Source organism: Gambusia affinis, linkage group LG01 (assembly GCF_019740435.1).
Source record: "Gambusia affinis linkage group LG01, SWU_Gaff_1.0, whole genome shotgun sequence".
NCBI classification, from domain to species: Eukaryota; Metazoa; Chordata; class Actinopteri; order Cyprinodontiformes; family Poeciliidae; genus Gambusia; species Gambusia affinis.
This window is the reverse complement of record NC_057868.1, coordinates 6,174,777-6,190,666: the sequence shown is the minus strand read 5'-3', so window position 1 is coordinate 6,190,666 and position 15,890 is coordinate 6,174,777. Positions and strand designations below refer to the sequence as shown.

Here is a 15,890-nt window from a genome sequence, read left to right as displayed (position 1 = left end):
CCGGTAATCTGAAAAGTCCTAACACTTTTTCTGATGAAAAAACTGCAAGCAGGCTTCTCATCCAACATCACTGTCAGATCTCAAAAAATATGGAATAACAATAACATCAAAAATCCTATAAAAACAATCTTAATCCTTTTGGAAATGTTTCCAGGATGGTTTGAGCTGTTAGGTTAAGGTGGGATCATACTAAACCCTATGAATTAAGAAGAGGTGTCTTTTGGCAATATGCGAGTGAAATAATTTAGTTTGTGGAATCTGCACTGATCTTACATTGAAAATGATATAACTTCTGGGTACAGCAATAAGTTCCAGCCAGAAATCTGCAAGGACTACTATACTTTGTTTTCCTCAAATGGAAAATAGAGTGCTTCCAGGTCCTGTTTTACATCCATTAAATATGTCCTTGTTCTTTGCTTGCATTCTAGCACCGCAAGCAGGTTGTGATTCACACACAATAAACACTACTTTAACCATTTCTTTCACTGAGGGTGGAAATCTGGCCGGACCGTCTCTACTTTTTTGTTAGTTTGGTGAAACTCTTTGACGCACATTCCTGTCAGTGCAGCAAAAACACAAGTCCACAGGGGGAAAGGAAAATGAGAGGTTTAGTAAGCAACAGGAAAACCGCTAAGAGAACACATTCCAGGCGCGCAGTCTGGACGGAACAATAAGGGGTGGGACGACAACTCTATGCCTACAACTATTTAAAAATCTCTAATCTCGCTTTTTAATCGGGAACACGGACGGCGGCTGAAGAATTCTTACTTAATGGGAACCGAGTACCCTCCGCCGTCTCTTGTGAAGCCAGTCGAAGCGGAAGGAGTCTGGTCCGAGACCCCTCGACGATGTTCCTGTTGTGGGTTTTATCAGCGCAGATTTTGACCCAGATGAGATAGGTTTCATTCAGCTCGATGTGGACTCAGACAACCCGCTCTGAGATCCTCTTCTTGCCACTTTCATCTTTCCGCGTGTGTGCGTTGAAGTGACGCGTTTTTAAGTTTTAAACCGCTCTCTGGTTTACCAGAATCGTTTCGCTGTTTCCACGAAGCTGCGGCTGGTTTGTCGTCGAGGCAGCGGAGAGGATGTGAGGTCTCTCCGGATGAAACATCTGCAGCTGGGCCTCCCAACTTTTAACCGGTTTATTTCTGTCTCACAATGAGGCCAGGTTTACCTCCGGCGCTGGTTTAAACTCTAACTCGACCTGTTTGTGATATGGGCTACGTGTGGCGGCTCCATCTGACAAGTTAAAAGGGGAGCAGAAAACAGGTAATGAACACATTTTGACTTTCTATTAACTCTTCCCTAATAACCTAATTAGTGCTGATAGGTAACAACACAAAGTAATTTTCCTTAAATCACTTTTCGAAGCGGGTCACATGTTTCCAGATGTGAACAGGTGTCACATAGACAGAAAACTATTAGTTTTCCATCTACCAGCACCTATATTTGGACTAATGTCCAGTTATTGATCATAGAAACTCAACTTTTTACATAAAAAAATTATTTGTTACCCCATTTAATGGGATTTTTGCTCACATGGGAAGAAGTAAGTAATTAATCAAGATATTTGCATTATTTCTTTGCTGTAATTCTAGGGAAATATTCACTTATATAAATATTTACAAGAGCAATTCAGATTTTTATTGAATTTCCAGGTTTAAATGAATAATAATAAACAAAATTGCTTTAGCCTGAAAAAGAGGAAGCATATTTAGTTCTTTCTCATGTATTTGTTTTAAAAAGAGTACTTTTAGCCTTTCCTTTGAACTTTTCCACATTTTGCTGTAAGCGCAAACTTTACAAACACAAGGTAGTGTAGCAAAAAGAAGATAAGATAATGTTTAGATTTGTATTAGTTTTTTCACAAATAAGGTATGAGAAGTGTTGTGTGTATTTATATTCAGTTTTACTGAGTCAATACTTAATGAGGCTACTTTCCCCTGCAGTTACAGCAACAAGACAATAAATATCTTCCAGCTCTGCACATCTTATAGCTAAATTAAGATGCTGCAACTTAGCTATGAGCTCTAGTTCAGTAAAGCATTGACTGATCTTGAGCCAATGCAAAATGAGCCAAGCTCATGTGAGCAGAACATCTTCTTCCCCTTCTTGGCTTGTAACAAACTACAAACCAGACTTTATGTAACTTTCTCTCTCCACTGGGAGTCTTCTTGCTATCTGACCATAAATAGGCTGTTTTTGAAATCTTCGCTGAACATGATTGAATTCATGCTGAAATTAAATTATATGCTGATGGGATCTATTTATTAATTAGGAGACTTTGGAAGGGAAATGTTTGACATTGATTTCAAATTTCAAATACAGATTTCAAATGATTTGTAAAAAACAAAACAAAAAAAAAGAACTGTGCAAAGAGTGTATAATTCTCCTTCAGTTTTATAATTGAAGGGAATCTGTGTCGGTTTGTTTGTTGCTACGTTTTTAAAGAATACATGTTTTACCTTAACCGATTGCGGTGGTCATAGGTAAAAATTCAGTCTAGGTATATATTTTGGGCAATTCCTAAATGAGAACGTCTGCACCAAAGGCCTTGTGGTTGTGTTTAAATTTAAGTTCTCTTTTTTCTCCCACTGAACATACACCACCACAAACATGCTGGAGCGTTTTGACCTTCCAGACTTCAGGTCATCTTTCCATATCACTGCTAGTGTTAGCTCATCAGGTGCATGCTGTTCACACTAATATCTGTGTGTTTGTTATTTTCTTTTCATGCATTTCCCTTCATTGTTTTCCGTCTTCTGTTTGGGAGGCAGCGTTTGTGTGTGCAGCTGAGTTTGAAGAATTTCCCCATTTCCTCTCTCAGACAAACATTCATTTCAGGTTTGATTTAAGGGGGGAAAAGCGTTGTCTGCTTTTGTGCTTTAGGCCTCATGAAACACGCTGTTGTAATAAAACAGCATGCATTCTCAGAGGAAAAAAAACAAAACAACATTTAATCTAAAGAAGAGGAAAGCTTGTGTGTGATGAGCTGCAGCAGTGTGTGATGAGGTGCCCGACACATCCAACCACCGTAACCGCACAGTCATTCAGATGGAATGAGAGATCTGCCTCCCTGAATTAGAGCCATGCAGATGAGAGGAAGAGATGACAGTGGATGTTTTCCCCTGGGTCACGTGGGTGTAGCTTTGGACAGAATGGAGACAAACAGGAGCTAAGTATAAAGTCTGTACGCCTGCGGTGGGAGATTTCCCTTCACTGAGATCTCTGAAACATTTCAGCAATAGCTAGCTCTTCAAGTGGACTACTTAAATCAAGAATTAGTCCAGTTTGCGTGTGGCATTTGTGTTGAGGCCAACCATCAGATTTACGTTCTTGGTTGAGGTTACATTTTTAAAAAGCTGCATGATTCAGGAAGCACTTTGTGCCGGGCGATAAGACATGGCGGTTGTGGTTTTAACACGTTCTGTACTTCGAGTTCAACCCTGACAGGAGCGGCGTCTCGAGCTAGAGGTTGCTATACAACGCTATCAGATTGCTCTGGATTTAGAGGAGATGTAACACACCAGTTCACCCTTTGCTTCTCAGAAGAAACTCCTTTTATGGTCTGCTGTCGTCAGGAAGTTCAACTCAACTTGCAGGAACTGTGCAATTTCAGAGAGAGAGAAAAAAAAAAACAATTAGAAATTTCAGAGCAGCAAAGGGAAAAAAAGGTTCAATGAAACCAGGTGTTTGTCTGGTTTCTGTTCTGTCACATCTCACGCTGCCTTTGAAATGCAGCGAGATGGCTTCCTGCAGTCTGCACTTGGATTTTTTTTAAAGCAGATGCATCTAAACTAAAGGAGGATATCTAACGCCGTGGGCTGAAGTGTGCTGGTTCCACTGCCAGATGTGTTGAGATCTCTTATGGCTTCCTACCAACAATTGTTTTGTTCTTGCCATTCTTCTGCAAAATCCAGATATTTAGACCACACAACTAATAGCTGTCCAATCAGCAGATTCTCCCACATGAGCGGTGGATGTCTGCAGCTCCTCTGGAGTTACCAAAGGGCTCCCTGGATGCAACTCTGAGTAATGTGACTAAAATTCACAATACGTCTCATCGCAGAAAATGTTCTTAAAACATCAGTTAACTGGGACAAGAGTTGGACTCATTTGCTGAAGTTGTCTATTTTTCACATCTGGGAGGAATATAAATAAAACAAAATCATGATGGTTCTGTTACATTCACGCGTGTAGTTCCACTGCTCCTCTTTCTGTACTCACATAATGCCGTTAAAGGTCAGCTAAATGCTGTCGCTTATATGCCAGTAGTCAATGGGCCGGTGGCAGGGAACACAGACACAAACAATCATCTACACACACATCAAAAGACACTTTTTAAATTTAGCAATAAAGCTAACAACTAACAGACGTTAGCTGTTAGTTTAAATGCAGGAAAATCCATGAAAGCACATGGAAATCACGCAAACTAGAGACAGAAAGGAACTGACGCCAGATCTGGTTAACCAAACCACCTCAAAAGGCAGGTTTGTATATCTTGGCAGGTGTTAAAATGCTTCTCAGTATGTTGGCCTTTATAAACTTGGATTTGAGATTTAAAAAGGTCATGCTTAAACCCATTATTCCCAAATAAATGCTGACTGAAGCAGAGGCGCCAGAGAGCCAGTGGACCATTTATACTAATTTCTTCAATCAAAACCTTCCTCCTTTAGGAGGTATTTGTAGCTATCTGTTTGCTACGTCTACATTTAGTGTAAAAAAAAAAAACAAGCTTTAAATCTTAATAAAAGCACAAAAAACCACTTGAGAACCAGAATTCAACTGATTTCAACACAAGATAACCAGTAAAGAGATCCGAATTGTGGAGGTGAACAAGCCTTTTTTATTAATTTATCAATTCTTTAAACTAGACTTGCTTCATTCATGAAAATGCACTGGTCTGGTGGCGGTGGTCTGCGTCCGTTCTGTTTTACACACCTTTGAGCTCCTTCCTTTTATAGATTTTACAAAACAGTTTTCTACAGACGTTAACTTGTTGAACTGGTTAAAAGACCTTTCATTGGAGCTCTTGCTCTATGTTTAGGATCTCTGACCCCCAGCAATGTGAAGTTCTTCTCTAGTCTTTAGAACCTCTGTCCTAAGTGCGGCCCAGGTACCAATTGCAGCCCATGTCCCAGATTCATCATTTTCAACTCAAGAATCATACAAAACTGACCAGCCGGGGCTGGTGGTTAATACAGATTGAGATGATTTATTTTTAATTAGATTAAAGTTATTACAGACAGATTCAATTCTTCTTATTTACTAAATGTTGTTAATATATGAAATGATTCTTTATTCATTCTCTTCGAAGTCACTATCAAATAGCATTTTTCTTCAGGAAAAAGCTGGTGCACTTAAATCTGCTTTTATTTTAATTATTTATTTATTAAACTTTGCTAAGGAAACCAAGTTTGTCTTTTTTTTTTTAAATCAGAGTAACCCAAATACTGGTGTTGTTGCTGAGAATAAAACAAATCGCAAATCAGTTCAGCCCAAGTTTGTCACGTTTGTAGGTCAGTAAATAACCCAAGCAGAGGAACTGACTGTGGCAAATCCAGGGTGTTATAGTAAGGAACAACAGAAGACCTTATAATGGGAGAAGTAAGGCAGGCAGAGTAATTTGAGAATCCAGTAAGGAACAAATAAAAACCAAAAGCTTAAATGCTGAGGCATGGGTGGAACATGACAAAGGGAACAGTGTGGTTAATTAGAAGAGGCTAATTAAAACAAAGGAAGCTGAACTAAGACTCAATAGAATTAAAGGGAAAAGGCCTGAAACTAACATAAGAGAATAAATCAAAATGCAAACATGAAAGTAGGAAAGAAATAATAATAAAATAAGAAACTAAACGCAAACAATTTAAGTTATACGGCAAAAGCCTAACACAATAATGAACAAATGAATTTGGCAAAGACATTTTCTAGTCAAAGGTCTAGGAAAACAAAACAAAAACATCTGTGTATCATTTTGTAGAAAAGATATAAGCAATGCAAATATTGTTGCAACATTCTGCTTTATGGTTGTCATATTTTGAAAAATAATTGTAATCGAGCCAAACTCATTTAGTCGATGTAAAGGAAAATCGCTAAAAACAAAATACAAGTGAATTAAAGTTGAATGATATCCACTGATACTGTTGAAAGATGTTGCTTCACTTTTTTAATAAAAGCTTCATTCCGAGCTCTCTTAAGTTACGAGTGTGACTGTGTGTATCGCAATCCTCTCACTTTGCGTGACTGCCAGCACCATGGCCCTAAACAATGAGCAGACCCGAGTCTCGCCGGCCAGCCGGGTGGGGCCACTCAATGGCAGGAAGCATAGCCATCAATATTTACTCTGTGAGCAGGCTAGCTGTGGAGTCGTCAGGCCTGGAGCCCGTGCAGCACAGCGCCACAAGCAGTCCAAGAACGCACAAACACAAACACACTCAAGGGCCTTCTCAGCCCGCTTCCCCTTAAGCCCCTATTTTTCCCACCCAGTGCAATTAAACACAGTCAGACAGGCTGGATCCTCTGGTTGTTGTTTTTGACCTCATAGCTTCCTTTAGGGCCTCGACTTCAGCCACTGCTCTGCTCCTCATGGACACAACTATTAAGTTACCATCTGTAAACTGAAATCAAGCCGCAGCTGAGCTTCTCTGGGTCACTTCTCCCTTTCTAAGTAAAACAAAAAAAAACTGCTGCTAACACAGCTTTTCTTTTATTTCCTCAGTGATGGGAAGACCTGCTCTGCTCACGGTTCTGTTAGCAGGAGTTTTTCTCTTGACTTCCACCATTCATGCAGGTGAGTTAAATGTAAAGTTGTTGTTGTTTTTTGCTTTTCTCATGAAGCGTTCACTTGTTTTGTTCTGCCGAAGTTCTGTTCAATCCCCTGAAATGAAACTGTCTGTGTCCAACCAACAAGCTTAAACAGGACCAGTGTTTACTAGCTTCGTGACTTGATGAGCAGTCAAAGTAAATGAGAGGCAGAAGATTTTCTCCACCCACTTCAAGTGTCTTATATGCTCGACTGTTTTCCTTTTAGTTTTAAATTGCCTCTGGCAGTTTAAACAAAGTCGCATTCCTGCAGAGCTTTGCAACTCATAAGGGGATATTTCTGTCACTCTGTGCACAATATGGGTGAATTTAATATTATTAAGAAGTTAAAGCATTTTATTAGTTTATTTCAAAACACGAAACTCATAAAATATTAACTAAAAGGATATATCTTAAGTTTTGTTTCTTGGTCAACTTTGATGATTGTAGCTTACAGCTAATGAAGATATAATTTTTTTGTCAGAAAATGACAGAATATTTTATAGAGATATCAGCTATTACAGACAGAGAACACCGCTGACTTCACAATTGCCAAGCGGAAAGTCACTGACACTGTCAACAAGGAGTAGCAGCCAAGAACAGTCCAGCTGACTGTTCACAGAAGTCTGCATACAAACATGTTGATGGAAGGTTGAGTGGAAGGAAAAAAGCCTTGCAGGAAAAAGTTCATAAGCAACAGAGACAAGAGTTTAGGAGAGTGGCTGGAGTCAGTACTTCCAGAGCCACCCTAGGAGGATGAGACTCATTCAGGGACAGGTCGCATTTCTTGCAATAAGTCACTCCGGAACCAGAACAATTTCAGAAGCTTCCTGCATTGGCTAAAAAGAACAAAGACTGGACCGTGGCTGAGTATTTTAAAAACTTATTTTTAGATGAGAGTGAATGTTTCATTTAATTTGGAAGTTAAGGTCCGGGAGTCTGGAGGAAGAGTGTGAAGCCACAGATTACTAGTTGCCTGAGGTCCGGTGTTATTTGGGCCAGGTCATCTCCTGGTGTTGGTCCATGTAGTGTTGTTGAGTCCAAAGTCAGTGCAGCCTCCAACCAAGAAATTTTAGAGCACTTCATCCTTCACTCTGCTGATAAGCTTTATGAAGACGCTAATTTCAGTTTCCTTCGGTTCTTGGCACCTACTCACACTTCCAAAGTACCTGGAGATGATGATACTGTATGAGGCCACTGGCCTGACCTGAATAGCCAAAGCAAAATGACCAGAGGAAGATGAGAGACACTAACAAGAGGCAGACTGCTATCAGAGCAGCCTGGGCTTTGATTCATCAAAACCACAAAATGATCACCAACATGCCACGCTGCACTGATGCAGTGATACAAATATTCTATATTCAATATAGTACATGGAAAATGTTGGTTTTTCTTTGCTTGTGTCATAATCATCAAACTAAACAGAAATGGAAAATTTAGAATGCATTCCTTTGTGTGAATGATGTATAAGTTTCACTTTTAAATTGCATTTCTGAAAAAAGTAATTTTTTGATGAGTTACCTAATGTACCTGTGGAGAACTACAACTTTTATGTTTTTAACACTATATCACATGAGTTCAGATCATCGTCATGTATTAAATTGAATCTTTAAAAGCCTAATAGCAAACTAAGGCTTGCATTTTGGGTTGTGTTGTCTCATTTTTGACATTATTGTCATTTGAAACCAAAATGGCCCCTCCCAATTAACGACCACAAGCTGGCTGTTGACGGGCCATCATGTGGCAGCACAGGAAATGGGCTAACTTATAATTTGTGTTCTCCTAAAAGGAAATCATTTCTGACCTTCCTATGACTTCAGAAAAATAGCTTCTTTTTTTTCCCCTCACAAAAGAAAGGTAATTTCTCTCCAGGTGAGCTATTTTTCTTACCTCGCCGTTTTGTGACGAGATTCAGATTTAAATTAATTTCTATTTTATATTTTGTTCTTGTGCCTCAGAGAACCAGGATGGCAGTGAAGAAGCGAAGCTGCTGTGCAAGTGTGACAACCCAAAGAACCCGGGCATTTGCAGCAACGAGACGTGCAGAGGAAGCTACTGTTTCTACTCCTGGGTGCTACACAAGGACGCAGAAGCAGAAAACCGTGTCACTGAGACATGGGGATGTTTCCCAGAACAACACTTCAGAGAGCAGTGCTTTGGATCTTTCCCGGGCTTTTTTGTCCAGTGCTGCCGGACGGACAAGTGCAACACCCTGATCACACCGCCTCCAAATATTAGTCTGTATTTATAGTCATACCTTTGCAATATTTATATACCGTAGAAATGTATTACTGAACCTAATGGATCTGCGTGATTAGCTTGCATTAGGTAACTTTGGTCAGCTTGCATGGGTTAGTGGCGAGCCCTCATCTTCTCTAGAGGTTGTAATTGCTCCCCCCTGGTGGCCAGTTACAGCAAATTCAAGACTCACCAGTCTGATTATGCAGTTGTATCTCAGCACATTAGAACTTCATTGAAAAGTCATTGATTTCGTTTTATAAAAAGGAAATTGTGCATGTGCAAAGTAATTCTGCTAATACGTAAAGAATTTTAAAAAAATAATAATTTCACATATTATTGAGTATTTGCAGCCATTGCTGTGATGTTTCAATAACTTGAATAGACTCCACCTGTGGTAAACTGCTGACAGAATTGGATTTGGAAAGGCACGCATGTTTCTACATTGGCTGTAATTATCAAAAGGAACAAAAATAAAAGCTTGAAATATATCACTCTGTTATTAATCAATGTACTATGAACTAATTTTTTAGCTAAATTACCGAAATTAATTTTTCAGAGGATTCGTGACTGAATCATTTATGTCTGTCCAGATGGGGAGCCGACAACAGTTCCTCCCCAAGAGAACCCACATCCCAAACTGTGGATCGCTGTGACTCTGCTGCTGCTATTCATGTCTGTAAGCGTGTGTGGTTTTCTGCTGTTTCTGCGATTTCGACGTGCGCCCAGCAAACTGAAAGACCCCGAAGATCACGGCCTCACGGTCAAAGTCCCCACCGGGAATGACCCCACATACGGCGTAAGCGACACCTCAAACCTTCCAATGAGACAGAGTAAAATGACTATTTTAGCTCTTATATATATCTCTTGTTTTTTTAGGAAATTTTTGATGAGTTTTGTACTTCAGGAAGTGGGACAGGCCTTCCATATCTGGTTCAAAGAACTATGGCGAGACAAATCTCTCTTGTTGAATGTGTTGGTCAGTTTTATTTTAGTTTATTTTTTGTTCTCTTTCCCTCTTTTGCAGTAACCCTAATTAACTCTCTTTTCCTATCCAGGTAAAGGCAGATATGGGGAAGTGTGGAGGGGCACATGGATGGGGGAGAGTGTGGCTGTCAAGATTTTCTCCTCCAGGGACGAGCAGTCCTGGTTCAGAGAGACAGAGATCTACAATACAGTGCAGCTGCGCCATGAGAATATCCTGGGTACGACAGCTAAAGCTGTGAGAAATAACCTTTCTACATCGAGAAAAACTTTTTTTTTTAAGCTACAATATGTGCCTTCCACCATTTGCATGGCCACCTAAAACTTTGATACCCATCAAATTAAATCTGAGACTAAAAGAAAACCCAGAAGTCGGTTTCCTGACATCCCTCGTTTTGTCTTTCAGGTTTCATTGCCTCGGACATGACGTCCAAAAACTCCAGCACCCAGTTGTGGCTCGTCACTCACTTCCATGAGCTGGGTTCGCTGTATGACTTCCTGCAGTACAGCAGCCTGGAGCCAGAGGGCTGCTTGAGGATGTGCCTCTCGGTGGCCTGTGGCCTGGTCCACCTCCACACTGAGATAGTCAGCTCCCAGGAGAAGCCGGCAATCGCCCACCGAGACCTCAAGAGCAGAAACATCCTGGTGAAGAGGAACGGACAGTGCTGCATCGCCGATCTAGGTAAAGTGTGCATGTTGCATCTACTTTCAAATTTGTGTTTGTTTTCACTCATTCATCCAAAGTGATAGATGAAATAATTCCACCTGTATTTTACGCACACCGCCTCCTCAGGTTTGGCTGTGATGCACTCTCAGTCTCATGACTACTTGGATGTGGGCAACAACCCTCGTGTAGGGACGAAGCGCTACATGGCCCCCGAAGTGCTGGACGAGACGATTCGTGTCGATGTCTTCGAGTCTTACAAGCAAACAGACATCTGGGCCCTTGGCTTGGTCTTCTGGGAAATAACGCGCAGGACTGTCGTCAACGGTAAGCTGGCAGTAAGACCCTGAACCTAGCAACAGTATCCATATTTTGGTCCAAGCTTAAACAGTTGCAGTTTAAGCTTGGTCCACGGACCGATACCGGTCCACGGACCGGTGGTTGGGGACCACTGCTTTAGACCCTTTAGGGGTCTGTTCTCATAACATGACAAACATGGATAAAAACTTCTTAGATGCTGCAAAAGATGTGACAGTTCACATTCAAGCAGGAAAATAGACTCAAACATAGAGCCAGAGTTACAGTAAAATGGGCTAGATGGTCTGCTCTGCATCCCCAGAACCAGAACCAAACGAGGAGAAGCGGCATTTAGCATCTATGCACCAAAAATCTGGAACAAACTTCCAGAAAACTGTAAAACAGCTGAAACACTGATTTCCTTTAAATCTCAACTAAAAACCCACTTGTTTTGGATTGTATTCGAAACGTAATCAATTGCAAATTTATTGACGGAATCTGACTTGATGTTGCTTTTATTGTTGATTCTATGTTGCATTGTGTTTTTTGTGTTTGATTTGATGTAAAGCACTTTGAAATGCCTTGCTGCTGAAATGTGCTATACAAATAAAGTTTGAGTTTGATGAAAGCATTTCAACTTGTTAGAACAGCATAGTCAAAATTCAAAGCTAAATCAAATAAAAAAATTGGAACAAAACTTGATCAACTCTGACTGGGCTTTAGTTATGCTGCAGAGAGAAATTAGAAAAGTTGCCAGTCTCTAGATCTGCAAAGTGAGTGGAGAATAATATATACCTCAAGGTAGTGAAAGATGGGAGTGGAGACAGGGTGGTGTTAAAACGAAATACATGTAGCACATTTTGGATTTCTATTTCTAAAAATGCCAGATGTTGCATTGTTTTCTCCTAGTGATGTGAAAATAGTCCAGGGGTGTGAGTACACTTGTCAGGCATTGCAGTAGATTTGTTGTTTTAAAATCTGAGCCAAATAAAATACGAAGAAATTATTAGTTTCCCCCTATTTGTCGGAAAACCGAAAATGTGTCTTTTCTCACCATGTTGTTCGTTCTGGAAGTATATACACACTCAAAAGACTGCATCTCATCAGTTGAGCAGTTTTGTTTTTTTATTTCCTCCTCTGTGTCTGTCTCTCCTCTCTTCTCCCATGATTAGCACTGCAGTAATTATAAACAGTCTTATCTGTTGTCAGCACTCACTGTTACATGGCCCAGATGCCCATGCACACAAGTTGTCATTGCAAACACACTCCCATGTGCAACCGGTTACACAATGCTGCTGCACACACGGACACAATGTGCAGATGAATACATATGTGGGGGAAGGTCTTCATGCAGTCACCAGGGAACCAGTATCTCTCCTGCTGTCCTGTTCAGCCAAACATACTTTTCAAACACTCCCACTGCAGCTTATCTCCACCAAGCTTATCTTGCTGCTTCAAGCCTTTTATGAGGGGAAAAATATATGTGCTGTAAATTTATGCGGGGATGAATAAATAAGAAGCTGATATAAATTTGAGGAGGTATGACGTGATCTTTCAGTTGGCCTGGGAGTATATTTACTTTCATGAACTTCATTTTCTCTGTCATGCTTGTTATTTTTAATATATGGGACTAAGTTAGTCTTGTTTATTCCTGTCCCACTTTTAGGGATTGTTGAGGAGTATCGACCACCCTTCTTTGACTTGGTGCCCTCCGATCCAAGCTTTGAGGAGATGAAGAAGGTGGTGTGTGTGGACCAGCAGAAGCCCAGCCTGCACAACAGGCTCCACTCCCACCCAGTAAGTCCTTCCAGTGCACACACACACACAACCAAACACACTGCTGTATTACAGAATCAAAGTTCCAGATGAAATTTACACTGACATGGTAATCTTTCTAAAAATGAAAATATTTCCTTTCAATTTTGCAGTAAACAAAACTGAAGACATTCAAGTTTTACTCAAAAACAGATTTGGACTCACCCATTCATTGAACTTGGCTAAATAGAGTACCCGGTTTTACAGACAGAGTCACTCATGTCCTGTTCTTTGTTGCTGAATGTGGGCAAAAAAAAGTTGTAAAGCCGCAGCACAGAAAACAATGGACCAAAAATAGCTGGGAATCATATTCTTCTTTTAATGAGGCAAACGTGCAAGACTCTTGTGTTTTATTTCTACAAGTCTTTCCCTTTTTTGTACAAAAATCTAACTTTTTGTGTCAATGAAATGTTTACATTTTTACCTGATTGTTGAGCAAGTGAAAAAAAAAACTGTTTTTGTGTTTTCAGTTTTAAAAACATGTTTCTGTAGAGTAATTTTATGTTGTCCCTTGTGAATAAGACCACTGACCCACACTTCCAGCTGGAAGGAGAACCCGTCTCCAGTCTTTCCAGCCTCCAACAAATTTTCTTTTAGGATCACCCTGAATTTACTTTCCCCTTTTCTTCTGAAAATCGGTTCTCACTGAAGGAAAAAAAAATCCCCATTGCATAACCAATGGCATTTTGCATGGAAGCAAAAAGAAAAGTAACATTTTAATTTCATCTGACCATAGCACCTTCTTCCACATGTCTACTGTGTCTCCCAAATGGCAAATTCTCAGGGTAATTTCTAATGACTGTTTTTTATGTACTTTCTTGGCTTTCTGCTATGAAGGCCAGATATTTGGAGTGCACAGCTTGTTGTCTTGTCACTGTTCTCCTTTTGGCTCCTTTTGTGGTTAATCTTCTCCAGACACATCACGTCAGTGTAGGCAGACAGATGTCATGATACACTGAGATGTATCATATCAAGACTGTGGTTGCAGTGTATGAATAAGCTGTATTTTATAGTGTCTTGCATTCTTACAAGAAAGAAGCATTTGAAGAAAAACTGAAACAGTACTATGAAGTTTTACTCAAATAAGGACATATTGCAAGTGGCTATTACTTTAATTACACCTTTGTGTTTACAGATCCTATCAACCATCGTCAAGATCATGAAGGAGTGTTGGTACCAGAACCCAACGGCCCGCCTCACAGCCTTGAGGGTGAAGAAAACTCTTTCCAAGCTGGACGTCGAAAGCGACTTCAGCATAGAGAAACTCAAACGTGACATCTAAGCGAAAACCCCAAGAAATATCATGGAAACTACAAAAACCAACAGGAGGAATGTTGAACGTCATCGGCATAGTCATCAACTCTTCCCAAAACCGTATGTGTTTGACCATTTTGCAATTGCACATTTATAGCAGTTCTCCAAGGAAGGGGCCGTAAAGGGAACTTTTTTTTTTTACTCACCATTACAAGACGGGAAATCCTTGCCTTATTACTCACACTTTTCTAAAGTGGGTTTTTCACAAAAACCTAGTCATAGACAGCACAAAAGTTTGGCTTGTTTCCCTAGAAGCTCTCACCAAAGCAGTATTGACTATAATGTAAAAATGTTCAACTTAAGTTAAAGGAGCATTTATCACAGGTAGCAAAGACAGACTGAAATATTTAGTTGTACATATTCTACAAGCTTTGAACCTTGTAAGGGTTCACTGGTTATTTACAATCTTGATATTAGTGTAAATATATTTCAAGAGATGTTATTTTCTATTTTAAAGCACATTTTATACACTTTTTTTTATCCCAATTTTTAATTTGTTTGTTTATTTAGACCTAAAATGTACCGCTATGGTCAAGAAAGTAAATCACAGAATGATATGAAATATTGGAGATCTCTAATAAAGGTTTTGTACTTTGCAAATAAACCCGTTCTTGTTGTTTTCTTTTCGACCAGCAGAGGGCAACAGAGAGTCAACATACAAGCATTTCATATGACTATTGAAATATGGAAACATTTTACATTTAATTGTTTTGATAAATGTGTTTAATCTTCACTACATTACCTCAGTTATTGCACAGGAAAGAGCCTTTTCTTAAATACAAATGTCAAAGTAATCATTGCGACATTTATAAAGTCCAATTTAAAGTGTATTACTAAAATAGGATAAAACCAAAAAATCTCAATAAATAAAAGTACTGTTCTGCCAAAATATCTTCTGTTAAACAGCTTTATAATTACATGTGATTATTATTATTTGTGATAGTAAATGTGGAACTGTTACATATTTTCAAACCTTTAGGATTTAACACCAAATCCTCAAATTACCAACACATTAATTATTACGGATGAATTGGAATGTTTAAGCATAGGCAAACCGAAAGGTTTTCTTTGATCTTACTTGGAAAAGAAACTTTTAAAAAGTAAACATTCAATGTCTTCTCAGAGTAAACAAAGATTTTCAGTGAGTTTCTGTAAGGCGTTATCTTTACAGGAAGTCTACGTCTGATTAGGTCTTTGGTTTATCCTATTTGCTTATCTTATTTTTTTATATGTGCATGAACAAAAATAATGGCCTCTGATGATAAACAGCGCACAACGTGAACTACAGAAGCAACAGATCGCAGTCGACGATGAATCAGGACCTGCTGCTGAATTCTGCAAAACCTAAAGGATGTTGCAGCGGATGTAATGAAGATATTGATGTCAGCTGTGTAGCATCTGCAAGATTTCTTTCTGCCCCAGTCGAACGTTCTCCATTTCTCCTTTATCTGTGGCTTTGTGTGTTTGTGTGTGTTTGTGTGTGTGTGTGTGTGTGTCTATGTTGTCTGGTCCATGTTAAACAAACCTCAGTGAGATAATACTCCCACTCTGTCTGCCCAGTCGGATGAGGGTTATTTTTAACACTGCAGGAGGGGAGCAGTTGGATATCTGGGGGTCCGAACTCTCCATGCTAATTTACACAGACTCTCTGCCCTACGACTAGGTCCTGTATTGATGTTGTATTTTTCACATCGGGGTCATTGCTGGTGACTCAGTAGAGGCACCAACAATGCTGAATATCATTTTTACTTAAGAAGTGTGGAGATAAAAAAAAATC

General features: G+C 39.6%; 1 protein-coding gene across 1 annotated transcript; it reads left to right on the top strand.

Annotated features, from left to right (window-relative positions):
• Nucleotides 1-369: 369 nt before the first annotated feature.
• Nucleotides 370-14,717, top strand: acvrl1 (activin A receptor like type 1). Its single transcript, XM_044112407.1, has 10 exons — nt 370-1,269; nt 6,719-6,790; nt 8,760-9,038; nt 9,633-9,838; nt 9,919-10,018; nt 10,098-10,244; nt 10,430-10,705; nt 10,817-11,014; nt 12,651-12,781; nt 13,935-14,717. Exons 2-10 carry the CDS (start codon nt 6,721-6,723, stop codon nt 14,079-14,081), a joined length of 1,554 nt encoding a protein of 517 aa, XP_043968342.1. The 5' UTR covers nt 370-1,269; nt 6,719-6,720; the 3' UTR covers nt 14,082-14,717.
• Nucleotides 14,718-15,890: the final 1,173 nt, after the last annotated feature.